Here is a 27,084-nt window from a genome sequence, read left to right as displayed (position 1 = left end):
TTTTACGCGCTCCCTCGTTTCCTCTCGCGTCTCCGGAATAACCGGTCGGTGGCGGGGGCAGCGGCTCCGGGAGGTGGGGGGTGCGGCGGGGAGCGGGACCCCCCCGCCCCGCGGCTCTGTCGCCCCCTCTCCCGCCGCGCTCAGGCGCCGCCGCCTGCGCCCCGCCGCCCTTCCATCGCTCCCACCGCTGCCCGCCTTAGCCACCTCCCATTTCCGAAGGGCCCAGAACGAGCCCCCTCCCCCGCCCCTCTGTTCCGCGCTCGCCACCGCCCCTCCGCGAGAAACACTCCCCCCACCTCACCCCCTCCAACCCACCCGTGGGCACCGCGGGACGGGGGCGGAGGAGGCGCGGGGCGCGCAGCCAGCCCGGCCCCCGCCCCGGCCGCGGCCGCGCCCCGCGCCGCCGGGCCCCCGGCGCCGGCACAAAGGCCGGGGAAACGGGGGGAGAGAGCACGGAGGGGCGTTTTTGGCAGGACGGATCCAGGGCGAGCAGGGGATGCGGGGGGGTGGCGGCCGGCCGGGGCTGCGGCGGGGCCTCCCGGGGGGCGGGGGCGGCGGCCGCCCGACGGGCGCTGCTCAGCGTGCGGCCGCGCGCGCATCCATCCCCCCTCCCAATCCCACTTCCCATCCCCCGCTCGGTTGCCAGGCAACGGCACAAAGGGAGCGCGAGCCTCGTGCGGAGGCCGCTCCGCACCGCCCGCACCGCCCGCGCCGTGCTGCGGGGCCCCCCCGGCACACGCACACACACAGCTCGGTCACGGTGCAGCGGCGATGGGATGCGGGCTCCCCCCGGTTCGCACGCACAGAGCGTGGTCACGGCAGCACCGGGGATGCGGAGATCCGTCTGGCGCGGGCCTCGCCCGAGCGGCGCCACATCGCCCCCACCCCGTTCTGCCCCCCGCGGTCGTGAGGTGCGGGGGAGCGGCGGGGCTCAGCCATAGAAACGTGAAACATCCCCCCCGGCTGCTCAGAAACGCGGCTGCCTCCCCTCGCTGGCCAAGTTCATGGCGTCGATGGCCATTTTGGAAAAGCTCCTGTCGGAGGAAAGGCTTCGGGAAAGAAGGGGGGAGCCCGTCAGCTCTGTCACCCAGCCAGCCCGCCCAGGGGCTGATCCAGCTCCAGCCGCTGCCTGCCGCGGGAGCACGGCCAGCGGGAGAGCGGGGCTGGGGGGCGAGGAGGTGCTACAAGTGCTGCCCTTCCTGCCCCGTTGAGCTGCAGAAGGCACGGCTGGTCGTGGGGGCAAACCCGGGGCTGTCACATGGACAGGGGCACGGATGCATGGTTAAATAAGGGAGATTTCATCTGCATATGGGCAAGTTGCACTCTGATGGCCTTCAAGCATAATCCCAAAATATTTCCTCAGCAGGACCTCTCACTGAGGAGGCTGGATGGCGCGTTCTCCGCGGGCTTTTATTCAGCAATTCTCATTGTCCGTTACATGGCTCCGAGCACTATTTACTGTACAGCATCCAAACTCAGCTCTGAATACAGATGCATTCACCTCCTCGTGGGGGTTTCTGCAGTGCTATTCACCCCAATGCTTTAAAAAACATTAATAAAATGTCCCTGCAACACCCCTGTAAGACGATGGCTCCCAATGCAATTGTTCCACACCCACTTCCCAGGGGTACTGTGCCATTTTGGGGCCTCACTATTTATCCTGGATGCAAAATTGGTCTTGGTGCCTCTCATTCCCAAGCCAGCCCCGCTGGCACACAGCACCCCATTGCACAACATGCCTCATGTCTCTAGCCTTCATTCATTCTTTCATCCACCCTTTTCCCCAACCTATTTCTTTGTCTTGCCCCTCGCCTAGAGCCTCCACCCTGCCAGCAGTAATCCCTGAGTGGGGTTGTTCCCTAGGACTCTGGTTCCCATGCGTGGAGTGGGGGATTGAAAAGGCCATGGCTGATGTGGGTGGTCACTCCAAGCCATTTCAGCATATTGTTTTGCAGAGGTGCTGTGTTGAAGAGAAAACCCTGTGGACACTGAGCACAGGAGTAAGCATTACCTGCTTCACAAAGTGCCTCACCAAGCTGACCCCCAGAGAACAAGGCAGAATGTTACTATTGCTGTTGAGGTGGTAGTGTTTGCAGTTGTTCAAACTGTCACCTTTAGGAGCTGACGGCCTTGCATCCCAAGCTTACAATGCATGTGACCCTTAGAGGCCAAAGTGATGATTCATGAAGGAAGACAATCTTGTCAAGATCCTTGTTTTCTGGATGCTAAACAAAATGTCCAGATCCCCAAGGTTTGTGGTTTGGGGAGAAACCTCTGTGGTAGCTACAGTGGTCAGTTTTGCTTCAGTTCTGAGATCCTCTGGATGAGTAACACGTGACACTAAGTTTGTTTAACCACAATGTCAAGCCCTGAATGGTTTTCATGTCATCATCTCCCACAACCAGGTCGGTTGCTTTAGTTCAAAAATTTGCCTTAAACAAATGTTAACTTTATTATCAAGATTTTAGTGTCATTTGTTGTTTCAGTAAGTGAAGAGGCAAAGACTCTAATGCTTTAGGAAAATCTTACTACGTTTTGGTTTATGTCAAGAAGCCAGTCACTGGTGGCCTGCAGTCTTAGTTTACAAAGAAACATCAGAGGTGTTTCAAACAAGAAGCAGGACCAAGGTAATCATTTGCATTTGTGTAATCCTGACTTCCCATGGCTTCCCTGTGGACAAAAAGCAGCATCTCCCTCTAATAAGGCCAAGGTTCTTGGACAAGTGGGAGGAAAAATGATGAGTGATTGAAGACAAGTGCAGCTGGTTGTGACCTTTTCCGTGTCCATGGCTGGCTGAAGACAGGCTATGGAGGATGTGAGCAGGAAGCTTCCAAAGGGCTGTGAGGAAGATTGACACGAGTGCTGTCAGCCCTCCCAAAAAGGTTGCAAACCATTTCTCCTTCTCCACTCAGAAATGCTCATAGCCAAATCGCTGCAGCTCAGACCACACTGTGCACTGTTTCAGGTTGGTAAGCATAGGTGGAAAACAGACAGGAGAAACACAAGCAGCTGCACATGCTTGTACAGCGAGACCAAGGTGGACTGGTTGCAGAACATGGGAAATAAAATTATCTCACGTCTGAAATCAACGCATTGAAGACCTTGGGCAAACCAAGAGATATATTAGCTGTGTCTCTTCAGGATGGATAAATGACCTGGAGAGTCTGCGAGCCAGCTAGGAGGTTTGGCAAGCAACCTTATTGGGCTGCAGCTGGACCTCCCTCGGATTGGGGAGATAGGACACGCTGCCTCATGAGGTCTCCAGCTACACCATTGCACTGTTTTCTGCTTCTACTGGGGGACAAACAGTTGTCTGCAAAACAAGAGGCCCTGGCTGGGATGTAGCCTTGTTAGAGAAATAAAGCACAAGAGACATGCTGATAAACCTGAGTTCCGTGGGGGAGGGAATAAGATAGCTGAGGTGCTGGAGCTCGTGACATACAAAGGGAGGCTGAAGGAGCTGTTTCTTTCAACCTGGAGTAGAAAAAAAGGTAAGGGAGAACTAATTACTCTCTTCAGGTTTTCTCTTTTTTTTTTTTTTCAGTTTGGAGGGCTACAGAGAAGTCTCCTCTCATATATGCACGGTGAAATGGCTACAAAAATTGCAGTAAGGGAAAGTGTGACTAGAAAAAGGGAAAACCTCCTCCCTGGAGGTAGTTCAGCACTGCTACAGGTGCAGATAGGGGCTGGGGAATCTCCTCACCTTAGAGATGTTTGGAAACTGCCTGGCCATGTCCCCAAGCAGCCTGATCTAGATTTGGGGCTAGCCCTGCCATGAGCAGGGCATAGAAGTAGAGACCTCCAGACATCCCATCTCAATATCCCTGTGAAACTCTGACACTAAAAATACATAGAGCCCCATTTCTTTCTTGACATGCAGCACATAATGGTCTCCTTGATGAAAAGAGTAAGCAGGCAAGCCTTCCAGTCTGTGCTAGGCCTGGGGAAAGTCTTTTTCTGAGCCAGAACACAACCATGGCCACCCAGGATGTCTTATACTGGCTTGCTCTCTCAAACTAGGAAAAATAATACCTGCAAACTGGTATTTTTTGATAAATGAAACACTGAGAGGGTTATAAACCTCCTTGCTCAGTATCACCAGTCCCCAGGAATGGCTGTACTCATGGCCAAGACAGTGGTACTGACTGGTACTGAAACAACAAGCTGCCTCAGTTTACCCTTTAATCAAGCTAATAATTGGGTCTGGGATGCAGCTCAGGGGGCTGTTAATTGTGGAGGTACATTCATGTGCCACTCTGGCAGACTCTAGGATTGAGGGACCAGAGTGGTAACCTTACCCATCAGCCCAGTTCAGTTGCCCACTTAGGTGTGCCAGCGTGTAACAGCATGGCTGATTTCTGAGGCACAACAGGATGTGTGCTGTGCCAGCCCTAAGACCCCTGAGATGCACACAGTTTATCCAAAACTCTGGCACCTTCATCATTTACAGAGGTGTTTTATCTCCCCTGTACACGGTGTAGCACACAGTTATAGCTGCTTCCACACATGCAATGCTCTAATAAGCTGATCTTTGCCTAGAGATCAAGCTTCGTAATGTCCTCCTGACAACCTGTCCAAGCTCTCCGTATTTAGTCTTCTAGCAATGGAGCCAAATGCTCTTCTTTCGATTAAGGTGCTCAGCACCTTACAGGAATTACCCAGCGCCCAAATTTTTTGACTTCTTGCCAGATGTTCATCAAAAGAGTGTCTCTGACAGCCTCCTATGTTAAAGATACTTGTTTCCAAAGGTTGGACAACACCCCATTGTTTTTGAGAGAGACAAGAACGTACCAGAGAAATTCGGTAGCTCTTCATCCTTAAGGCTTCTCTCTGCACTCTACAACAAGCCTAATTCAGTGATATCTCCCCTTCCAGCTCATTTATGGGTGCACACACATATTTAGAAATGAAAGAAATTCTGCAGACTTCAGGGGGGAGGGAGCAGCCAGTGTTAAATTATCCCTTTAACAGCTAAACATTGCTCTGAAAATGTAATCTGAACAGAGTATGATTTGAGAGGGAAAATAAAACCAATCCAACAAATGTTTCCTTTCACAGATAGTGTCACATCGCCAGTCCCTCCCCGGACTGTTACTCATACTCTGATTGAATCCACGTTACAGCACAGCGATCTGATGGAGGCATGAGCTTATACAACAGGAGTCCTCAGATGCAGGAATAGCCAAGTGCTTGGACATTTCTATCACAAAGAAACTCTAACCAAATCCTTGACACTGAGCCAAAGAGAAAGCAGCATATGCATCTTAGGGTGCACTGACCAAAGACAAGCATTTGCAGTGACCCAAGCAAACATGCCAGTGTCACGTCCTTCTATACACTGTGCCAGCAACAACGAACTCTTGATGTAGAAAAGGCACCGGGTGAGGTACTGCTACAGCACGATGCATTCCCATCCCCTCAGTGCTTTAGCATTCCCACCCCCTCAGTGCTTTAACACACCTTCCCTGACACAGGGACGTGGCAGTGTCTCACTGGCAGAAAACTCTTCCCTGACAAATTCTTCCCACAATGTAGGGACATATATACCAGTTCCCTGCTGTTACAGCCTTGCTGCATTTAAATGGGCAACGCCGACTATCTTGGGCACTTAATTGCCTTATCTGCACCAAAAAAAAGAAAAAAAAAAAAAAGACATGGGAGGAGCTGGGGGAAAGGGAAGATGCTCTTGGGAATATAAAAGGAAAGAAAGTTTATTTCCAAAACACTGCCTTGCTTGCTAAGCAATAGCCATACTGTTCAAAAAAACGCAGTGTCTAAAACAAAGGAGCAGTGAGGTGTACAATGGGAAAGGACAGCCCACTACCTGTACCCAAAATGCATGTTCCTTCAGGAAAACAGCGCTGTCGCGCACACAGCTGCTTTTGCGGGAGCCGCGATGGTGGAGGATGGCTGGGGTGGACCACAGGCTCTCGCTGGGCCCCGCGGGGTGCCGGGTGCCGCCCGAGGGGAGCGCGGAGGCGGGGGAAGATGGAGCGTTCCCTCCGCGACGCCCGGACTACAGCTCCCAGAGAGCATGGGAGAGAGACGGCCTGCAGCCGGGGCACGAGCTATTCCCTGCCACCGAGACGTGTGCTGTGTGCACTGGTGATGCCCTGGAAACCAATCCTGTCTCTACCCTCACATTCTCCCTCCCACCCTCTTTTCTGTTCTGGGCATGTGTGACATAGTCTTTGTCTTTCCTTCTTGGACTTACTCCCTATTCTGTGCTATTTAGTAAAGAATTGGTAGTGAGATGCCAATGTTTTAAAGTTTTGTCTTTTGATTTTAAAGTCTGCATTCGGACACAGTTGAGGGGGATTGGGACTTGCTGAGCAACCTCAGTCTATACCTTTGTCCTTGCTCATCCTGAAAGAGAAGACTTAAGCGAGGGTCTGGAAACTTTCTGTAGTGAAGTGGGGCAGGAGGTTTGCCAGAACTGAGTGTGCCTAAGAACATAAAGGGGATACTGATGTGAACCGATAATGGTGAGCAAGGTGGTTTTATCATTTATTCTACAGTCAGATTTCTCATAGTAGAACCACCAGCCTCCTGTCTTCCTTGGAGTCTATCCAGAATAAAGCTGCTTGTTGAGCAGCGCTGGGGGTTGCTGGCACTCAGCCTGCTAGGGAACTGGTTAGAGCACAGGCTACTTTCCCCACATACTGCTGAGTTGTCCCTGTGAAACCAGATGGAATTGAGAGAGACTGACATTCCACCTACTCCTCCAATCACTGCTCTGCAAGTCCCTCTGCAGGTAGGAGGAACAGCTTTTTCTCTCCCAAAGATTTGCAGTTCCAGTTTACCATCACTTGAGTCCAGTGGACAGCTGGCTGGGGGCCCACCCCTAGATCTTTATGTTAGTGGAGGGCATGATTATTTCACAGAATATTCTGAGTTGGAAGGACCACAAGGATCAATGAGTCCAATTCTTAAGTGAATGGCCCATATAGGGATCAAACCCACAACCTTGGTGTTGTTAGCACCATGCTCTAACCAGCTGAGCTAATCTGAATGTAAAATCTCTGCACAGCAGATCTTCATGCTACATGGTTTGGTGGAGATGACAGTGGCAATTCCCACCATCCCACGTGCCTTCCCCTTGCCATTTCCCACCTGGTGGCCAACAGAGCAGTCTGGCTGTGGGACAAGGCTGTGAAAGAAGGTGAGGGTACCTGGGCCTTTCCTTCATCTTGCCAGTCCCCTCTGCTCGTTTTGGTTACCTTTCTGTGTGAGCCTCTCCTGCTCTGATGACAAAATGTACGCATTTCCCAAACACTGGCGTCTAGAGAGAAACATCAGGCTAAGTCAGACAACTCAGGTGTGAAATACATTTTAATTGAGTTTAGGGATCTGTAGTTTGTCTGTTGCTCAGCTGAGCATGGACTGTCCAGAAGGTGAAGCAGACATCATGGGCAGAAGAGAGGGTGAAGGAGTGCAAGAGGGAAGGGAACAGAGAGAAAAAGGTCACAAGAAGCAAATGAGAGCACAGGTTTGTTTACGGAATGTGTTTTAATACATCGCCCCGCAGTACTATGTGCTGACCCAGAGACTGACAGCACGCGCACACGCACACGCACACCCAGTGTGGGACACCACTGCACTTCAACACCAAGCTGCCGGCAAGCACAGCCCAACACAGCACAGCACTCGGGGTGGAGGCAAGGGACATTCGGGTCCCACCAGGGCTCGGTGCAGACACACGCCTGGGGCACAGGGACGCCGTAGGCCAGTACATGTACACACACCTACACACATGCACAACGAGAGCGAGCCACTGGCAACACTCGTCCAGACACGGCTACAGGTGCGACACGTGCCCAGACACACCAGCTGACACACAGATGTTCACTGCACATGCTTCGGCGTACGAGGAAAACACACCGGGCAGCATGCTCCCATAGTCTAACACGTCAACGTGGTGACTCAGACATGGCCCTGCACGAAAAACAAGACACACAATGCCTAGGTCCAGAAATGCTTATGACCCCAAAGCAAGGGACAGGGTGTAGGCCTTCCTCTCATCCTTCACCTGGGTACATCTAGCCGAGGACACCTGAACTTGAGGGGCTTTGAGGTGAAAGGGAACCAGGTGACAGAGTGGGGAGAAAGAGCAAAAACAGGAGCAGTGGAGGAAAGGGGGATTTAGAGTCTGTGAGGTGGGAAAGAGCAGCAGGGTGGCTGTGCCCTGGGGACAATGTTCAAAGAACACTTGGATTGCGAAAGTTGTGTCCGGCGAAGCGTGCTTCATCACCAAGCTCTTCCTCAATCCTGCAGGAAAGAGAGACAGCACATGTCAGGATTTTGTGTTGAGGGAGCATGGGAGGCACCAGGTTGCTGGTGGGGCAGTGCATCAACAGAAAGCTGACATGGGTTGGAGGAGCTCACTTCCTGCCAGCTGCTGCACCAGGAGGGTTGTACCCTCACACAAGGAGGAGGAAAGGAGTCCACTCCAGAGGACTCCCTGAGATCTCACTGTCATCTCTGTGCCTTGTCTTCATAATATTTCATCCACAAGCCCCATCTACCCTTGGGCTTTTAGCTTCTCCCACCCCAATCTGTCACTCCCCCATTCTTTCTTCTGCATTCCCATCCCTGGAGCCCCTTACCTCATGAGCTGGTTGTATTTAGCCAGGCGTTCAGACCTGCAGGGAGCACCCGTCTTTATCTGTAAGGCATTCCCCAAAACAGACATTGTAAGACACTGTTATGACTTGTACCAGTTTCCCATGGCATGGCAGGGGATTCTGTCTTCACACATTTTCGCTTTCCTTCAGGCCTACGCGTGGCCTGGGTTTCACCTACCTGCCCAGTGCACAGTCCTACAACCAGATCAGCGATGAAGGTGTCTTCAGTCTCCCCAGATCGGTGGCTCACCATCACACCCCAGCCATTCTCCTGGGCCAACTTGCAGCTGCAAGGAGCAACAAATGCAGTCAGTAGCTCCCACTCCTATAACCACCACCCACACAGGGTGTGATCCAGGCACCCTCTGCTCCCACTCTCAGCATCCTGCACTCTGGTAGAGACAAAAGTCTATTCACCCAGTGGATAGCGTGACACCCTGCTGTGGTTCATCATCAATCCTTTCACAGGACAACAAGGGCATGGGGCTGGACTTACGCTTGGATGGCCTCTGTGACGGATCCAATCTGGTTGACTTTCAGCAGGAGGCAGTTGCAGGCTTTCTCTTCAACAGCTCGCTCGATGCGCTTGGGGTTTGTCACTGTCAGGTCATCTCCCACTATCTGAATCCCCACATTGGCAGTGAACTTGGTCCAGGCCTCCCAGTCATCTTGGTCAAAGGGATCCTCAATGGAGACCACTGAAAGGAAAACAGAAGAGACGTGAGTCAAAGCTGCCTCCCTTCTCACCCCAAAAACACCGAGGGTTTACGCTGGTTAAGTGTGCAGCACCAGTGCTGATTTCCTACTGCCAAGCACAGCAGCTCACCTGGATAATCACGTACGAAGCTTTGGTAGAGGTCACCCAGCTCATCTCCAGAAATGTAGCGGCTTGGGTCATCTGGGGACTTGAAGTCCAGGTCATATTTGCCATCACGATAGAACTCAGAGGCTGCCACATCCATACCAATGACAATCTTGTCCGTGTAGCCCGCCTTGTCAATAGCTTCCTTGAGGAGCTCCAGAGCTGAAAGGAGGAGAGGTGCAGTGAGGAGAGTCAGCCCATGCAGAGAAATCTGCCTTTTTTTGGGAATCTCCCCTCAGAGTGTTCCTAGAGCCACTTAGAGTCTAGTGGTGTGATGGGAGAAGGAGAAGGGAGCCCAGAGTGCAACAAAAACATGCCAAGGGGCTGTGGAGGCCATGTCCAAGTGGACAAGAAGGAATTAAAATACAAGCTCAAAGACAAGTTTGGGGGAGGCCTTGTAAAAGTGTGCACATGCGTGAAAGATTTGTATGGAGAGGCTATAATAAATCAAGGCTCCCTCCAAGGAGAAGGAGCTTAGAAACCATTCCCTAACATAGCAGGTCAGTGCCACTGAAGCATCATCTTTTGAACCAGTCTTTGGGGAATGCTGTGGGCTCAGTATAGGAACCCGCAGCACTGCAGGTAAGGGTACCCCATCTCTGTATGGCTCTCACCTTCGCTATTTTCCAGGATGTTGGGGGCAAAGCCTCCCTCATCACCCACGTTGGTAGCATCTTTGCCATACTTCTCCTTGATGACACTCTTGAGGTTGTGATAGACCTCAGCCCCGATACGCATGGCATCGCGGAAGCTTTCAGCTCCCACAGGCAGGATCATGAACTCCTGCATGGCCAGTTTGTTGCCTGCGTGGGAACCTCCATTGATCACATTGAAAGCCTGGAAGAGTCCACAAGAGTAGCAGAGCTGAAGGAACCGGTTTTGATACCACTTAGAGGAGGCTCTCAGATGAATCACCACACCCACTCATACCACATCCCACAGGGTAACATAATACATCAGCTACAATGCATCAGACCAAAGGCACATAAGCATGGGGTCTTCCTTCCAGTAGTGGCTCAAGACACATGGTTGGAGAGGACTTTCCCACCTATTTCCCTCTCAGAGATCTCCCGAGCTATGTGTGTTTACCTGTGTTTGTTTATCTGCAATGTTTTGTCGATCTTTCTTCCAGGACCTTTCTCTTTGACTCTGAGAAAATTTTGGCACCCACTACACCCTTTGTGAATGAGTTTCACAAGTCAATCCCCCACCACAAAGCCATATCCTCCTCAGGCTCCTTTTTTCAAATTGGAACTTGACAGACCTTGAGCCTTGGTTTGCTTCCCTGACAAGTTCAGTGTACTCATCTGATGTTCCAGCCCTATATCCCTTCCTTATCTACCTCCCAACACGTCCTTTGAAGTTTCTTTTGGAAACACCACTCTTTTGGAGCTTCTGAAGGTGGATGTCAAGGACAGAGGAGTCTTACTGGCACAGGAAGGATGAGGTCGGAGTTGCCGGCCAGGTCAGCAATGTGCCGGTACAGGGGGACATCCTTCTCTGCAGCTCCCGCCTTGCACACAGCCAGCGAAACTCCCAGGATAGCATTGGCACCAAACTTGGCTGTGGGCAAAACCAAGGGGGAGTTAAGGCTTCTCAGGCAGCAACCTCTTGCCCAGCAGGTGCCCTTGGCAGCCCAGCCTTGGGCTCACCACAGCTATGACAGTGCCCCCCACTCCAGCCCAGCAGCCTCCCATGGTCTTTACTTCACAGGCCAAAAAAAGAGGAATTAATTACATTTGTTCTCTGTGCCATCCATCTCAAGCATCAGATTGTCTATCTTCTCTTGATCCACGACAGAGAGGCCCTGCAAGAAAGAAACAGCTCCTGAGAAGGAGAGGATTGGAAGAGCTGTTGGCTCTGGTGTGCGGGAAACAAGGCGTTGATGGAGAAGCTGGGGGTACAGGGATCTTTTCAGCTTGTGAGGGAACATAAACACACAAAGCTCTGGAAACTGGTGCCTTGGTATATAGTCAGGTTAAGTAACCACGACGATGTTGCTGCAGTGCAGTGTAGATGTACCCACGCTGGAGAGGGGGTCAACTGCAGCCCAGGCAAGGCCACACATTACTGGGGACACAGGACTCCCTCAAGGATTTACTGAGGCTTTCAGCAGCTTCCAGGGAGCTTTGTGGTGCTGTGGCTACACAGAAGCTAGGCAGAACAACAGTACATGCTCAACCTCAAGCAAACAAATACAGACTGGATGGAGCCATCCCCGGGAGTGAGGTGGAGAGCAGGATTAGACCCAACACATGTAGCCCTCCACCAGACTGGGTATTTTTCACAGGTGGAGAGAGCTGGGCTCTCAGCCAGACCCTGCCACGGGCTACATGGTGTGTAGTATGTGGCTTCAGCTCAGGTCTTCTCAGAGCAGGCTCCAGGTCTTCAGGTGTAAACAAGCTGCAGATGTGACACCACTGCTCCGCAAGGCTGTGCCAGAGCTTGCACAGTACAGCCATTGCTCATCACACCATCACGAGGCCACAGACATGTGGATGAGATTCAGTGCTTGAGGAGGAGCATGGCTGGAAGAGGGAGTGAGCTCTACAGGGAGCACCGAGGGGACTAGCTAGGCTGTACAGATGCTGCGGTGGACCAGGTAGTGTTAAATCCTTTCCTCCCCGAGAAAAGATCACTGTGGACACATACAGGCATGGAGGGCAGGAGGGGTGTGCCCACGGTTCACAGAGAGCATCACTATGTCTGTTAACCCAGTGAAATGAAGAGAGGCAGAGACAGAGATTGGGGGACAGAGACGGACCAGAGTAAGCGTTGGATAAGGGAGAACAAAGAGAAATCCTTACAGAGCCCACGAGAGCTGGGGCGACAGTGCTGTTGATATGATCCACGGCCTGCAGGACCCCTAAAGAAGGGAAGAGACAGAGAAAGAAAGAGAGAGAGAGAGAGAGAGAGGGTGAGGCAAAGAGGAGAGTGGAAAGAGGGAGGGAGAGGACCAATAGAGAGACTGAGAGAGGGAGACAGCAAGGGAAGATCGAGGCCTGATCTTTCACTTTACGCTAGGTCTGTGCCTTTGTGGTCTCTCTGAGGGCAGTGGGACACATCCGCATCACGCCAGCGGATGAGCAGGACCCTCCTGCAGAGCCCCACACACAGGAAGCCCCAAGGACAGCATGTGCAGCAGGCATCTCCCCACCTTTTCCAAGGAAACGTGACTTGTCATTGTCTCTCAGCTCCAGCGCTTCGTAGATACCAGTGGATGCGCCGCTGGGGACTGCTGCTCGAAACATGCCTGGGAAACAGCAAAACAGGAGCATGAGACGAACAGAGGGTGAAGAGGAAAAACCCTCATGCACCTGCTTCTGCCCTGCTTTCATGGGCAAGAAGGTAGCAACTGCTTGTGAAAATGGATGGCCCTGCTGGCTGGCTGCTCCTGGCTGTTCTTCTCAGAGGTGGAACACCTCGATGGCACAAATAAATGCACCCAGGGTTTCCAGGCTGAGGAACCTGGATCTCAGGCACCCAGAGGTCCACATTGATCCCAGAACTGCAGATGATGAGTGGAAGTCTGGTTCCTCAGCCCTCCTCCTGATTCCAGAGGCAGCCTGAACCACAGCCACCAGCAACTTCTCCCCCTCACACTGGGATTGGGTTTCTGCCTCACTAAAGAAGGAAGAGAATGGTTTGTTGCCTGCTCCTCACCCATCAGTTCACACAATTTTGGGCCCAACATCGATGCAGGTCTTCCAGTTGAGATGGACATGCCTGCACAGAGATGTGAGGGTCAAATACCTTTACCCCTGCCATAAGCATGGCTATGGATGTGTTACCAAACTCGTACTGTGTCCCAGGACTAAAAGCATAGCTGCAGCAGGGCATCACAGGGATGTGACAAGAAGGTGCATATATTTATGTTAACAAAACCTTCCGTCCCTGCTACCAGCAGGCGGATGGCTCAAGTCACATACACAGCAGTCAAGTCCATCTGTCTTGTCATGATTTGCCCAGCACAAGTGCAGAGTTGCTGAGCACAAACACAAGCAAAGCCACAAGCAGAGTTTTGGTCTTTGCCTCTTCCCCTGGCTTGTTGTCTGCTGGGGGTTCACTGGTGAAGACCCTCCATGCTCTCAGCGGAGCGTGCCAGGCTACTGCACAGCACCAGCTCTGCAAGGATGGGCAGGGCTTTCCCTCCATCTCTTATCCTCCCCACATACCTTTGTGTGTGTACAAGTCCACCTCAACGGTGGGGTTCCCACGGGAGTCCAGGATCTCCCGGGCATGGATCCTCTCGACTGCCATAATGAATCTGTGGAAAGGAGACAACAGGACACATTCAGCCCTGAGAGGCCCCAGGATGTGGTGCTCACCCTTCTGTGTCTAGACTGACAGAGAGAAGGGAGCTGAAGGAAACGTGATCCTATGAGTTGGGGCTAAAACTATTGGCCCCAGGAAATGTAGAAATTCACCCAGACTGTGGGAATCTACTCATAGTCTGTTTTGCCCAGGAACAGGGTATCTATTTGAATTTACTCTGTGCCTTTGCTGCAGATGACAAACTGGGAGTACTCTCTCCCTCTCTCCCTGCGTCACGGCAGAGCGCCTGATACGAGCCCGGATGGCAGGGTTGGGGAGGGTGCCACAGCATCCACAGACAGCAGAGAGGGAGGGATCAGCTGGCACAGCGGGGAGGTGCCCCTGGCTCTGGCGTCAAGGACAGGGTACCAGCTTCTGGCATCTCCTGTCCCCTTGCCGCGAGGCGAGGACAGTGCTTTCCAGGGCCAGGCAGCAAGTGGCTGCTGTGTCCCTGTGCAGTGAGCCAGCCAAGAGCGATGGGCAGGGCAGGGGGGCAGCCAACCCGTGGGGACTCTCGGGTCCGTGGCAGGGGAGCTGCCCCAGTTTGGCTCTCACAGACCCCCATCCATGTCGCCTCTGCTGAGCACCCAGCTCAGCCTTCCTGTCTCCTCCATGAGCCGCCGGGTCAGGCTGTGCTGAGGCGGCGGGAGCACGGAGGCCAGCAGCCTGAGGAGACATCCTGCTGAAGGCCACGGTGCCTCAGATGTGGTAGAGAGGGCTCTGAAAGAGGAGGGACCTGGCCCAGATGCCAAACCTTCACTCTGTTCCTGAGACAGCGAAGTGGATGAGGCTGGGAGGTATCTCTGTTGGATGAGGAGGGGGAGGAAGCATGGCGTTTTGGGCATCTGGTTAAATCTGAAGTAGAAAACAAGCTGGTGGGTGATGATGGCTGCTTGAAAGAGCTTCTCTTGCTGCAGTTTGCTCCATAGGGGGTCCAAACCATCTCATTCCCACTATGCCACCTTCTCATTCTCCTGGCTGTGGGCCTGTGCAATGCCAGGGTGCTGCAGAGGTGCATGTTCCCCCACGCCCCCAGCCCTCCCAGGTTTTCCTCCCCCGGCTCCCACAGATGATTCACTGAACCCCGAGCAGGGCTGGCAGAGGCCGGAGTAACCACGGGGCCCCAGCCAGGACCTCCCCGTGGTGTGTGTGAGCAGGGGCACAGCCAGAACAGGGGCTCAGCGCAGGGTGGGGTGGGATAAGCTGGAAATAGCACATCAGAGCACTAGGGGGAGCTAAGAAGCAGGCTGGGGGAAGCCAGAGTCAGCGCTCGACCCCGCTGCCCCGGGTGGGTGGAAATCACAGGGGTGTGAGGAAATCGTGCTGCTGCTCTGAAGTTTCAGCCAGAGCTTCCCGTATTTGGGAGTTTCAGTTAGCGACTCCAGGGTTCTCTGGAGCCTGCGCAGGGCCCTCCACCATGTCCATCTGGGCTGGGATCCCCCATCAGACGCTTTGGCAGTGCTCCTCACGCCATCTGGCACACGCCACAGGAACTTCCTCCAGAGCCGTGCCCGTGCAGCTGCGAGCTTCCTTTGCAGCAGTGTCCTGGCCATGCCTCAACAGCCTCCACGGGGTAGAGAGGGACAGTACCCCAATTAAAGTGAGCTTTGACAGCGAGTCCCGTGCCCGATGCTGTGCCTTTCTGCTTATGTGGTCACGTTGTCCATGGTCACATCCCTCTGGCCACATCCACCTGCTCCTGTTGGAGCTAGCTCCGAGGAAGCCAAATGACAAGCCAAATCCAGCCTTGCTTGCCCCACCCCATCACTCACATGATCTCTTTTCCCTCTAGTCCTTTAAACCCTTTACTCCGCTTGTGTTGCTGCCCCGTGTCCCCCTGAGCTTGCCCTCCTTTGAACAGTGCAAAGAACCACCCTGAAATCCCTGGCATCAGCTGCACTGTCCAGAAAGGAGGTCAGAGGCGGATAAGCCAGGATAAGGGATTGGGATGGAGCCCATAGCTGGGAGGCCATAGACCACAACCAGGGGGAGAGAGGAGCCAGGCTGGATGCTGTGCATCCCCCCGTGAACAGGGGCTGGGCAGCGCACCCCGGGAGGCTGGTCCTGCTGCAGTGCCTTCCCGTGGGCACCGCTCCGTGGCACTGCCTGTCACCAGGGCAGCGTCTCGCTGTAGCTGGCGCTGGCAGCAATTCCCCCTCCCCGCCAGGCGGGCCAGCACGGTGAAGACCTTCGTCCCAAGCCACCGCCACCAGTCCCGTGTGTTGCTGCGATTCTCCCGGGCTGGGCACTGCTCCCAGGAAGCCCGCACTGCTGCAGTGTCGTGGCTGATGCAGCTATTGCTTGCTTGACTGTCACCTCCTCTCCCTGCTGCCCCCCCTCCCCTGTGTGGTGTGGGGCTGTGCAAATAGGAAAACACCCCCTCTCCTCCCTCCCTCTCCCGGAGCGCCCGTGGTTATGTCAACGCATCGGGAGACGGGGGCGGTTGGTCTGCCCTGAGGCTGGATCCTTTTCCCAGCAGTGCCCAGACTGAGCTTTGCGTCCTCCCCACTACCATCCCCTCCCCCAGGGAAAGCTCCATCCCGCAGCACCTCCCGACGATGCCCTTGGGAGCACCCCTTATCCTCGTTGGTTGCCCCCCTCCTGCAATTCCCTAGGTTCGCATCTGAAATGATGATTGCCTGGAGGGGGTAAGGGGGGGCTAGGGAAGGAGGGAGTGCCTGGAATTAAAATATGAAAGAAAAGTGAGAAGGTTGTGGGTGAGGAGAGATAGGTGGGAGGAGCAGGGAGAGGAAGTGAGGGGAGTTTAGTTGTTAATGCTGCTCACCGTGGTCCTTCTCTGCAGGGACCCCAAAGTGCATGTGGGGTTTGGAGGGCACAAGGTGGGGAGCAGAAACATGCATGTGGAGAGGGGGGTGCTGGCCGTGGGGAGACACTTACCTTCCTAGGGCAGGGGTGAACGAGAGATTGAGAGAGTGCTGGTAGAAAGGAGAGAGGACGAAGCTGAGGAGGGATGCAGGACCTCAAGGGGAGATGATGTGTCCTCTAAGCCAACGGCGGCAGCAGCAGCAGGATGGAGACGCCCCTGATAGGGCCGGGACAGCAGCATGTGACCCAGAGCTGCGATGAGTCAGGATTTAGCAAAGCTTTGCAAACAGCACGTAGGGGATGGAGAGGGAGAGAAAGGCAGGCAGCAAGGGATAGACGTAGACAGACTAGGGTGAAAGAACCAGGGAATAGGAGTGGGTGTGCAGGATAAACAATCCCAGTCACTCCAGGCTCATTAATTATTTTTATTCAAATCGGAAAATCTTGCAGGATTTTTGGGAGCCATAAATCGAACCACAGAACCTATAACTCTCCCATTTTCCCTCTTGGGCCTACCAAGAATAGAACATATCAGTGCAGTGACTGCAAAAACACTGCAGTGCCTCAGGGCAGCTTCCAGGACCAGGGTGGGTAGCCCTCCTCTTTTGTCCAGAGGTAAAATGAGGTGAAGCTGGTACCTACAGCTCTCGCATTCCCATCCGCACATGAGGGGAAAGGCATCTCCACATCCTGACAGCCTCTGGGAACAGGTATTAAAAACAGAGGTCACTCAGTCACACCATCCCCTTGTGATTCTTCCATTTCCTGAAGAGACGCATCATCCTTGAGAGATCCTTCCATTTCCTGAAGAAGGGAAGAGGGAGAAGTTAATGAATCCATGCCCAACTTCTTTTCCCCTTTCATCACCCTCTTTGGCTAGTGGGGTTGGGAATGACAGCAGGGCTGCATGCTGGCCATCAGAACCAGGTTGCAAAGCCCAGTCTCTTTTTCAGGCTCTTCTGCACTTGGAACTGATGCCCCTCACCCTTCTCCTCATATAATCCGGAGGGAGGTGAGGCTTCATCAGCATGTTTGATCCTTTTTCTTTCTCTTTACTTCCTTCTTCTTCCCCCTACCATGTTGTTCTCACCTTTTCTTTTTCTTCCTGCCTTGTCTGACGAATTTTCATCGCCTCTTCCCGCTCATCTTGCTCAACTACTTCCTTGTCAAGGCGTTGCAGGTGTGGCAGCAGAGCAAGGACCTCCAGCCGGTAACTGGGTTCATCAGCACATGGATTGTCCAACAGCACCAGTGCCTGCAGCATGGGAAGGACCTGCAGTTTTTCCACTTCCTGAAAGCTACTGATCCCATTGTTCCTGAAGGAAGCACAAGAGAGCGGGGGAAAGAGACCCGTGCAAGGAGTGAGATCCCTTTGGAACAGTAAGTGGACAAGACAGACAAAGCAAAACTTAGCAGCATGATGGACCGTAGACCTTAGACCACAGATCTGTCACCTAAGATCCAGATCTGCCTGCAGCTCCCCAGACTGAGGGACAAACAGGACATGTCCCCTGGATTTCTCTGTGCTCAGACAGTCCATTTAATCACGTGATATCTCCAACACCCTTTATGGCAAATGCTGAGAACTAAAGGGCACTTGCAAACAGGACATAGAGAATATGCTTTGAGGGATCCAATGGAGTTATGGCAAGGAATAAAAATCATGAGGTGGAGTATGAGAGTGACTGGAGAAGCAGATATTTCCTGAGAAGCCCAGGAGAGGTCCTGACTGTTACACATCTAAACAACGGAGTGCTGAATGCCAGTTAAGAACAGTAAATATCAACCCATCCCTACCAGGTCTTCAATTTCCAAAGAAACCAGAAAATCCTAAAGATCTAAATGGGAGTACAGTCTGATGAAAGAATCTCTAGTCCCAACACAGAGCAGGGAAGACCCACCGTAGATTGAGATACTGCAGGCACTTCATGCTACTGGAGAATCCATCCAGGGTCTCCAGCTTGTTGTCACGCAGGTGCAGAGTCTCCAGCTGCTCGAGTCCCTCGAGGCCTTCAAGGCTGCGGATGTTGGTCTGGGCCTGAGCACCAAGGAGACAGGAAGAGAGAAGGGAAAAGGGGATACGCAGCAGTTATTTCTGGCCTTTAAAGCTCTTTCTACCCTTCAGACTTTCTACCACTCATAACACAGCCTTCTCTGAAGCTATATCAGGTTGTTCAGGGTCTTGGCCAAGTGGTCATTCGTCTAAGCACTCAGATTCAAGGACCAAAAGTTTGCTGAAAAAGTGTTTCCTAGAGCATCACTTGGTGTCTGAGACAAAACCACCCCAGGTGAATATTCCATTGCCAGCACAGTACTCCCTTCCATGGCAGTGCCAAATATGGGCCTCAGAGAGCAACTGTGTGGAGGGGAAAGCTCAGACCTGAGCCTAAAATGAGTGTATTTAAAGGATAAGTAACCAGCCCCTCTCAGTCACAGAGTCCATGTAGTCTAGGCATCTTCCAGTCCCCCAGTGGGGGAAATCTACTACCAAGAAGTCTCTTCTACCCCTCTGGTAGCAGAAGCAGGCTGTGTGCTCCTGAGAGAGGAGGGGGGTAGGGGTTGCTGGTTGGTTTAAGATTTTTCAGGTATAATTGTTGTTATTCATCACAGGTGCACCTTCTTGAAACAAATCTGAAAATCTTAAATCAGGAAGTTTAAAATTCCCCATCACTGAATTTCATTTGCTTTGGTGTGATGTGGGTTAACGGAAGCGGGAAAATACGAAGCTCTGAATATCAGGAATAGTTTCTCAGCAAGATGTCGGCTAGAAAAGGCCACTAGAGGTCTCCAGCCCAAGCGCGGGCTCCCCGCAGTGAGAGCACCGGCGATCTGTCAGGCTGCTCACCGCCTTGTGCCGCCAAGTTTGGAGCATCCCTCGTAACTGCCACCTCCCCGCCACGTTCTCAGCTTGGAGCTGAGCACGGCTTCACTTGCTCATGTGGCTCGGGGCCGCAGTCTCTAAGTCTCTAAGGACACAAACACCTGAACGGGAAACGAACGTGGAGAGAGGTGCTGTTGTGCTCTCTGTTCCTCATAGGTACCCAGGCAGTGATGTAGACAATACCTGAGGCTAATAAAGGGACACAGGATGAACTGGTGGGATAGGAGAACACTTTAGGGCTGGGTCACTCAGGAAAAGGACATTTTGTAGAAAAGGAGCATTTTAATGGAAACTGGACAAGGGAGAGTCTGGACCAGCTGGGCCAAGTAAAAAGAGTAACACATGGACAAAAAGAGGAAAGTTGGATATTTAGTGAAGGTCACATGAGCAGATTTAACAGTCAGGGAGGATTAGGACACTGTACCTCAGAGGAAATTAGAAGCTGGGGTGAGTGGGGAGCTCACAGACCACTGGTTTGTAAAAGGAATAGTAACCTCCCATCATTTTCTCCCATCACTCTCACTGTGAATAGTTTTAACAGCTCTGGCCTTGCAAGCACTAGCAGGACAATGCAGAATGGACATTTTTCAGGGTTGTTTTATTCTTTTTTCCCCTAAATCAAATAACATTCCATTTGACACACCATCACCTTACCTTGCATTCCAGTTCTTCACATGGATGAGATGCCACCGTTTTGTATGGAAAGCTACCATAGTAGAGTTGCCCATGATTCCCTCTCCACTTCCTGCACACTTCACCTTCCTCTAGTCAGCCTTTGCCCCCGCTGCTGCACCAGGACCAGGAGCTAACACAGTCCTACTTTGACCCTCAAGCTGCTGCAAGTGCCACATGGTACACAGCCAGCTTATAGTCTTCATGTTAGTACCTAAAACTTTTTACATACTAAATTTCATCTCTAGCTATGTCACACATTAACCAAATGTGGTTCAGTTTGTTTAAACTGAACCCTTTGTCTTGAACCCTGTCTTTGAGGCATCAGCTGCACCTACCCAAGGCTGAAGTAACACCAAAATCTTTATAGAGAAAGCCAAGCACTGCTGAGAGAGATTTCCCTGCAAAAGGATGTAATGAGCATGTGGACATGGGAGACAAATTCAAGCCCCAAAGATTCCTGACAGTCAGTTGTTCTAGTTTTAATAGAACAATGCAGTTTTCCTGCTTCATTTGGGCAGCTCAGAAACCCCTCAATCATACCAGGAACCTTGTTTAAATACAGATGCTGTATTTGCTTCCCTCCAATAACTCACTGAAGTGTCTGGTTATGCTTTGAAATGCTGTATTGTATCTAGTGACTTATCCACTTCACCCAGTCTTTGAGAACCTCTAGATCTAAAATCCCAGTTTTCCACTAGAAAATTGCAGGCAATCTCAGCAAGCAATCTCCTCAGTGTTTTCTGCCAGGAAGACTTGATGAAAAGAAACCACATAGGTTTTCAAAGCCTTTATAATATTTAATTGCTTTTTAAGAAGTAGTGACTCAGGTTATCTATCTAGTCTTTGCAAGCTGTAGCACTGTGTGATGCGTGGCCATACATACATAGATGAGCCATACACATACATACACACAGGCCATGCTTACCCTCTTCGCTTCTTCCTCTAGTAGTAAATGTTCTCTGAAGCAATTGTTTATGATATGAGGAAATTGCTTCTCCTACCTGAGTTTTACTGTGATGTTCAATCAGGTTTGTTTTTTTTTTTTTTGGCAGCTGAAGGTCTGAATCATATAGTTTAAACCAGTATTTGATTAGGTCCATCAGAGAGGAGAAAGAGGCACCCTCCCAGTGTCACCCAGAGCAAACCTGTTGCTTTGCCCAGTGATCTCCGGTAGTCCCAGGACACATGAATATGAGTTTGCCTAACACTGCCTGAAAGGAAAACTGCTCTCCTGCAGGAGGTCATGGGGGAAGAACTTGACACACTGAATGTTGCCAACTCCTCTGCAGTTTGTGGTTAGTGGCTACTCCCTTTGCACTATCTGGGCCCACAGCGAACATGGAGCTACTCCAAAGAAGTGATTTGGTCTCTTTAGTTCTCTGAAATCTGTTGCTCCCTCAGGCTGAAAAGATTGAACTCCCTACCTCCCACTGGCTGGAGGTGCCAGGCTCTGCAGCCAGGCTCTGTCCCACTCCCCAGGCTGGTCGATCCCTTACCAGATAGAGTTTCTTGAGCTTGGGAAGACTGAGCCCTGCTGTGGTCTTTAGTTTGTTTCCTCGCAGCTCCAGGACTTCCAGGCTGAACAACTGGTCCTTACTCAGGCCCAGCATTGTCTGGATTTTATTTTCTGAGTGCCAGAGGAAGAAGAAACAACAAGAGAGTTAATCCCACCCAAAGAGTGTCCCCACAAGAGTGAAGAGAGGTGGTCTGTATCACCTTTCAGGCTGAGGGTGGCTAAGCGGGGGTGAGTAATGCCTTCCATATCCTTGATGCGGTTTCGATCAAAGCTGATGACCTGGAGATAGGACAGCTCCTGCATGCAGGCACTGGTGAGCAGGTTCCCATCCACCTTCAGCCAAAGCAGCTCTGTTAGGCTGCTCAGTGGAGACAAATCTTGCAGCTTGTTCTCTGACAAATCCACATACCGCAGGTGAATGAAGCTTTTGAGCACGCTGATGTCTGTCAAGTTCCTGAGGGAGGGAGAATGTGAATTAAACATCTCTCATATTTCCCCACCACCAACTTTTGGTTTGCTCCTTGCAACTACTGGAGGGAGGGCAACCTCCTCTTGCAATTGCCTGCTATCCTAGAAAGCCTTGCTGGAGAGAAGGAAGAAAAAGGCAGGTGATAGGGACAGGCCAAACAGTCTGTAAACAAGGACAAATGGTAAGATTTGACCTCCTTTCCTGGCAGAGGGAGTACTTATTCCCATTGAAATGTATCTGTCAGGAGAGGGCAGAACCAGAGCAGAAAAGAGGGTAAGTTTTGGGGAGGGGTCTGTTAGACAGCAACTGTGTGTAAGGACTTTACTAGTGGGAAAAATGGTGGTTCACATATGTATGAGGCTGCTGAAAGAAACAGTCTTACTGAGGCCTCTTAGTTAGGTCCAGGGTAATGTGGGTTTGCTGATCTGGAGGCCACTGTGGCACTGTACTTACAGCTGCATGCCTTAAATGTTAGTTAATGGGACAGATGTTAGTGAATTTTCTCAAAGTGCCTGTAGGGAGGTCACCCGGTTCAGGCTCCCCTAGGAGACCACAGCCCAGAGCGAGGGGCAGGCTCCCCTCAATCCTTAGAGACACTGATGTCCCACTAGTGCGTCTGGCTGTGGTGGAGGCTGTGCCCACCTCAGGGCTGAGGATGGACAGGCTGTGCTAAGGCACAGACTGGAAGCCAGGCAGCTGGAGAGCAGTGCCTGGAAACGCTCCTGCCCTGCATGGCCCATCACCAGTTTATGGCACAGCTGCTCCATGGCTGCGGGTGGTTGTGGAGCTTCTGCTGGGGCAGGTGCTGCACACTCACTTTCCTTTGGCTTCAAACTTCACGTAGGTGTGGGCCAGCCCGTTGCCCGTCTTACTGAGGAGAGACAGGCCCTCCTTCAGTACTTCCTCCGTCAGAGGACAGGGAGCCGGCACCTGGGAGAGGAGGAGAGAGCACAACACCAGCGCTGGCCTACGCACAGCCGGGCGGTGCTGAGGGCCCCCCCCTCACCTCTTCTTCCTTCTTCTCCTCTTCCTCCCCCTCCTCCTTCTCCCCCTCTTCCTCCTCCTTCTCAGGGCTGTGCTCGTCCCCCTCTTGCTCGTCGTCCTCCATCCTCCCAGGACAGAACCCTGTTCCCTCTTCCCGCGGAGGCTGCTCCCAGAGGCCCGGCGGCGCGGGCCGCGGCTCCCGCTGCCATGGGAACCGGGGGCGGGCACGGCTTCCCGGGAGCGGCGCGGAGCCGCCGCCGGGGTGGTCTCGCGGCTTCCCGGGGCACCGTGTCCTTTGGGTAGTCACTGCCACATGGAAAGCCGAGAGCGTGTCCCGCCGTCATCAGAAGCACTTTGCTATCCCACTCCACCTCCCCAGGTGTGTGGGAACAATCTGCAATTGTTGGCGTATCCAGAGAACTGAAGGATTATTTTGGTGGGAAGGGACCGCCGGAGGCCATCCTGTGTGCACTCCAGCTCAAAAAATGGAGCCAGCTTCACAGTCAGGCTGGGCTACAGAGGGTGATGGTCACTGAGGCAGTGAATGTCCTGAGGAAAGACATTCCTTCCAGTAAATGTTTAATTAACATGTTGAGCAGAATTGGGCTCGGGGTCTTCATGAAACCTCCCCAGACATGACTGCCTGGATGCCAGGAAGGAGCTTTTGGGGTCCACCGCTCCAGCCCTCTGCTCCAGGCTGTGGAGACGGGAAGGGGTGAGGCTGCCCACGCCCAGCCAATGCCAACAGTGCCTGCAAGAGCCGGGTGTTTACCAGCTGGGAACGCTACTCAGAGCTGACGGTCACCAGTGATTTGCAGTCAATACAAAGTCCAAGGCCCTGCTCCCTTTCCCTCCAGTGGACTTCACTCCTCTGCAGGCCCCGGGAAGTGTCAGTGTTAGATAAGCTGGTCCAAGTGGAGCTGGATGTCAGACAGGAGTGTGCCAGCCATCGCCCCTCCTGCTACGCACTCCTCTGTGCTGAGGGCTGCATGGCAAGCTGCCATCTCTGTCCCACTGGACCATCCAGTTGTCCCTCTGGACACTCTGGTACCAGCCCCTTCTCCTGTGCTACATTTGCCCCATCTAAATTCAGTCCCTGCTCATTATTGTAGAATCACAGAATGGTTTGGATTGGAAGGAACCTTAAAGATACCTAGTTCCAATCCCCTCTGCCATGGGCAGGGATGGCACCCACTAGACCAGGTTGCTGAGGGCGCCATCCAACCTGGTCTTGAAGACCTCCACGGATTGGGCATCCACAGCTCCTCTGAGCAACCTGTTCCAGTGCCTCACCACCCTCACAGTAAAGAATTAACCTGCACATGAACTTTTCCTTTCCTGCCTTTGATTCCTGCCCTAAATATCCCCCAATTACAGGAGGAAAGCCAAATCTTTAAAAGAGAGAAATTTTATTTAGGTTATATACGTATGAAAAGAAGGATCCCAAACCTAACTATACTGGTCATTAGGGAGGTTATGTGCTAAAAGCTGGTTTGCATAACCACAAAGGAGCACAGGGTGATGATGGCAGGAGGGGGAGCCCAAGCAGCACCCTGCTGGGCTGCTTCCAGGCACATCCCAGTGGCCATCAGCCCACTAGAGGCCCATCTTGATGAGCACAGGGACACAATGGCAGATCGGAGCCCAAATTAAGGACTCATAGAAAAGGACACCCTGTCTGACTCCCTCCCACGGCTGTCCCAGGGGATCCTGACCCCCAGAGCACCTTTAGGATTGGGATGTCACTGTGCTCAGGGGTGTGAGACACAGGACAGGATGCGAGAGACAGGACGGGATGCAGGGGAAGAGCGTTTGGGTATTGCATAGTACTCATTAGGGGGTGTTTACGGCAGGAACCAAAGGCAGGAAAGGGAGGGATCTAGATGGCTTGTGGGGAAACAAGTGTGGGATACAGAAATAAAAAGGGCCAGTCATGTGTAAATGGTTTGTGATGGTTTGGCCATTCCCTGCACCTGATCAGTGCAGCCTGTCCCATCTTCTCATTAAACTCCATTCACAATTTGCCCTGGGTGAAGGACTTGTGGCCAGGGAGCTGACTACTGGGGGACCAGAAAGACTGGAGAGATTGGGATGGGGGGGCAGCTGCTGGACACTGCCTGAGCCCAGCTACTGGATGGACACACTGTACATGTGTGTGTATATACTTATATAAATACACATATATATGTGGGTGCACACGAGTGTACTTCCATCCTGCTCAGCCAGAACACAGGGTGGCATGAGGCTGCTGGCACTGTGTGTGAGTGCTCTGTGTGGCTGGATGTGTAATCTGTGTGGCCATCCATGGTTATATGGTTAAGTGATGTGTATTCAGAATCACAGAATATTCTTAGTTGGAAGGGACCCACGAGGACCTGTCAATGTGTGTGTGTGTGTGGTGCCTACTGGAAATACAAGCTCAGCCTGGCTATTGTTTGGGGCTGAGGACAGGGAGCCACCACAGCCTCTCAGACTGTTCCATCTGACACAATGCATTTTCCCCCAATAGCAACCTGTTTAAGATTCAACCACTACAGTGTGCAGGGAGGATCTGGCACTATTTCCACTCCGTAGAGCTGCAGTCCTGCCAGAAAGCAGACAAAACAGAAGAAAAACAAGATCTGGCACTCCTGCTGATACAGAAATGATTTTCCTTGAGTTTATTCCTCATTAAAGGAATGCTTTCATGCCTCTGTATTCTCCCCAAAGCAGCCAAGATCAATGCTCGGCTCCCATCTGTTTTTTTTCTATGTAGGTCACTCTCCTGGGCTCTTGTGCTGTGGGCAGGACTGGGCAGGAGCAGGAACTGACAGTAGAGCTGCAGCCAGCAGCCAATCCCTGTGAATGATTCTACCCACTCCCAGCAGCCTTAGGCCCCCTCCATGTTCCTGCTGCATCACCACTGCTCTGGCCACGCTGACCCCAGTGCACTGTGGCACCAAATTGCAGCCATGGCCCAGCAGCCTCTCAGAAACACAGGCTCTGGTCGTAGACAATACAGCTTTCAGAATTTTTTTCACCTTTGAATTATCCTCCTCCTCCCCACGTCACTCCACACGCACCTGGAGCTGGGAGCTGCCACCTCCCTCCTTGCTGCTGTCAGGCTCTTCTTTCTTAGACCATCTGACATCCTTCCATGTCAGATGACCTTGCTCTCACCAGACAGCTTCCCAACAGTGCTTATCCCACTGCCACCCACCAGTTTCAGCACCATTTTAGCCTGTCTCTCCTTCCACAAGAAGCTGTAGCAGCAGAGGGCTCTGCTCCCAACTGGGAAGGAGATGCCTCTGAAGGGCAGAGGGCTTTTTCTTTCCCATCTGCTCCAGCTGGGCAGCAGGAATTCCCCCCCAGCAGCAGCGAGGTGGAAGCCCCCACAGCATTAGGCTTTCTCCTCCTTGGTCCTCAGCTCCTGCCTCTCATCCCTCAGGTGATGCTGGCATTTGCAGCTGGAACACTGCCCCTAGACTCCCAAGGATATGCCACCTCATAGCTAAGCTCCTCCTTGTGAGGCACTTCCTTTTTCGTCACCCTTAGTACTACTGAAAAAAAAAATCAGCAGCTGGGAAGTAACATCTAGCCTTGTGTCCTCGCCCACCAGCACACAGCTGAAAGCAGGCAGCAGGCACAGCCTCAACACACAGCCTAAAATCCTTCCCTGCACAGGGAGGGAGCTGCTCGCTCCACATTTAATGAGCAGTCAAGTACCAGTCCTCACAGGTAGAGCACAAGGATGAGCACATTACAGAGCCTGCCTGGAAAGACTAGCTCACTAGTGGGACAGCCAGGTGCTCCAGCAACTACCGGAACACAGACACTGACGGAAAAGATAGTCATCACAGGCCCAAAGAAGAGCTGTTACATGACAAACATTGCAGGCTGAACCTGTGCAATGCCTACTGGGGCAACAGTGGGCCCTCAAGGAAGAGCCTACAA

The 27,084-nt window shown here is 52.5% G+C and overlaps 2 protein-coding genes across 3 annotated transcripts; both read right to left on the bottom strand.

Annotated features, from left to right (window-relative positions):
• Positions 1–7,314: 7,314 nt before the first annotated feature.
• ENO2 (enolase 2) lies at positions 7,315–16,873 on the bottom strand. The gene is made up of 12 exons (XM_064644648.1): positions 16,699–16,873; positions 13,662–13,753; positions 12,644–12,739; positions 12,294–12,352; positions 11,224–11,293; positions 10,916–11,049; positions 10,101–10,323; positions 9,451–9,648; positions 9,121–9,322; positions 8,803–8,911; positions 8,607–8,665; positions 7,315–8,268 (listed from the first exon to the last, which is right to left on the bottom strand). The coding sequence occupies exons 2-12, from the start codon at positions 13,744–13,746 to the stop codon at positions 8,199–8,201; spliced, it is 1,305 nt and encodes a 434-aa protein (XP_064500718.1). The 5' UTR covers positions 13,747–13,753; positions 16,699–16,873; the 3' UTR covers positions 7,315–8,198.
• A 165-nt stretch (positions 16,874–17,038) lies between these two features.
• Positions 17,039–25,804, bottom strand: LRRC23 (leucine rich repeat containing 23). 2 transcript variants are annotated; one of them, XR_010428141.1, is made up of 7 exons: positions 23,174–25,804; positions 22,985–23,097; positions 21,899–22,152; positions 21,679–21,809; positions 18,528–18,664; positions 17,717–17,881; positions 17,039–17,430 (listed from the first exon to the last, which is right to left on the bottom strand). XR_010428141.1 is itself a non-coding variant. In XM_064644649.1 (7 exons), the coding sequence occupies exons 1-7, from the start codon at positions 23,273–23,275 to the stop codon at positions 17,353–17,355; spliced, it is 1,041 nt and encodes a 346-aa protein (XP_064500719.1). In that variant the 5' UTR covers positions 23,276–25,788; the 3' UTR covers positions 17,039–17,352. The 2 variants fall into 2 exon arrangements, 1 of the variants encoding a protein (XP_064500719.1); XM_064644649.1 differs by having other exon boundaries at positions 17,717–17,942; positions 23,174–25,788.
• Between the last annotated feature and the right edge of the window lie 1,280 nt (positions 25,805–27,084).

This window comes from Pseudopipra pipra, chromosome 2 (genome assembly GCF_036250125.1).
Source record: "Pseudopipra pipra isolate bDixPip1 chromosome 2, bDixPip1.hap1, whole genome shotgun sequence".
In the NCBI taxonomy this organism is placed as follows: domain Eukaryota; kingdom Metazoa; phylum Chordata; class Aves; order Passeriformes; family Pipridae; genus Pseudopipra; species Pseudopipra pipra.
The sequence above is the reverse complement of the archived record's forward strand: the minus strand, read 5'-3'. Positions and strand labels throughout refer to the sequence as shown.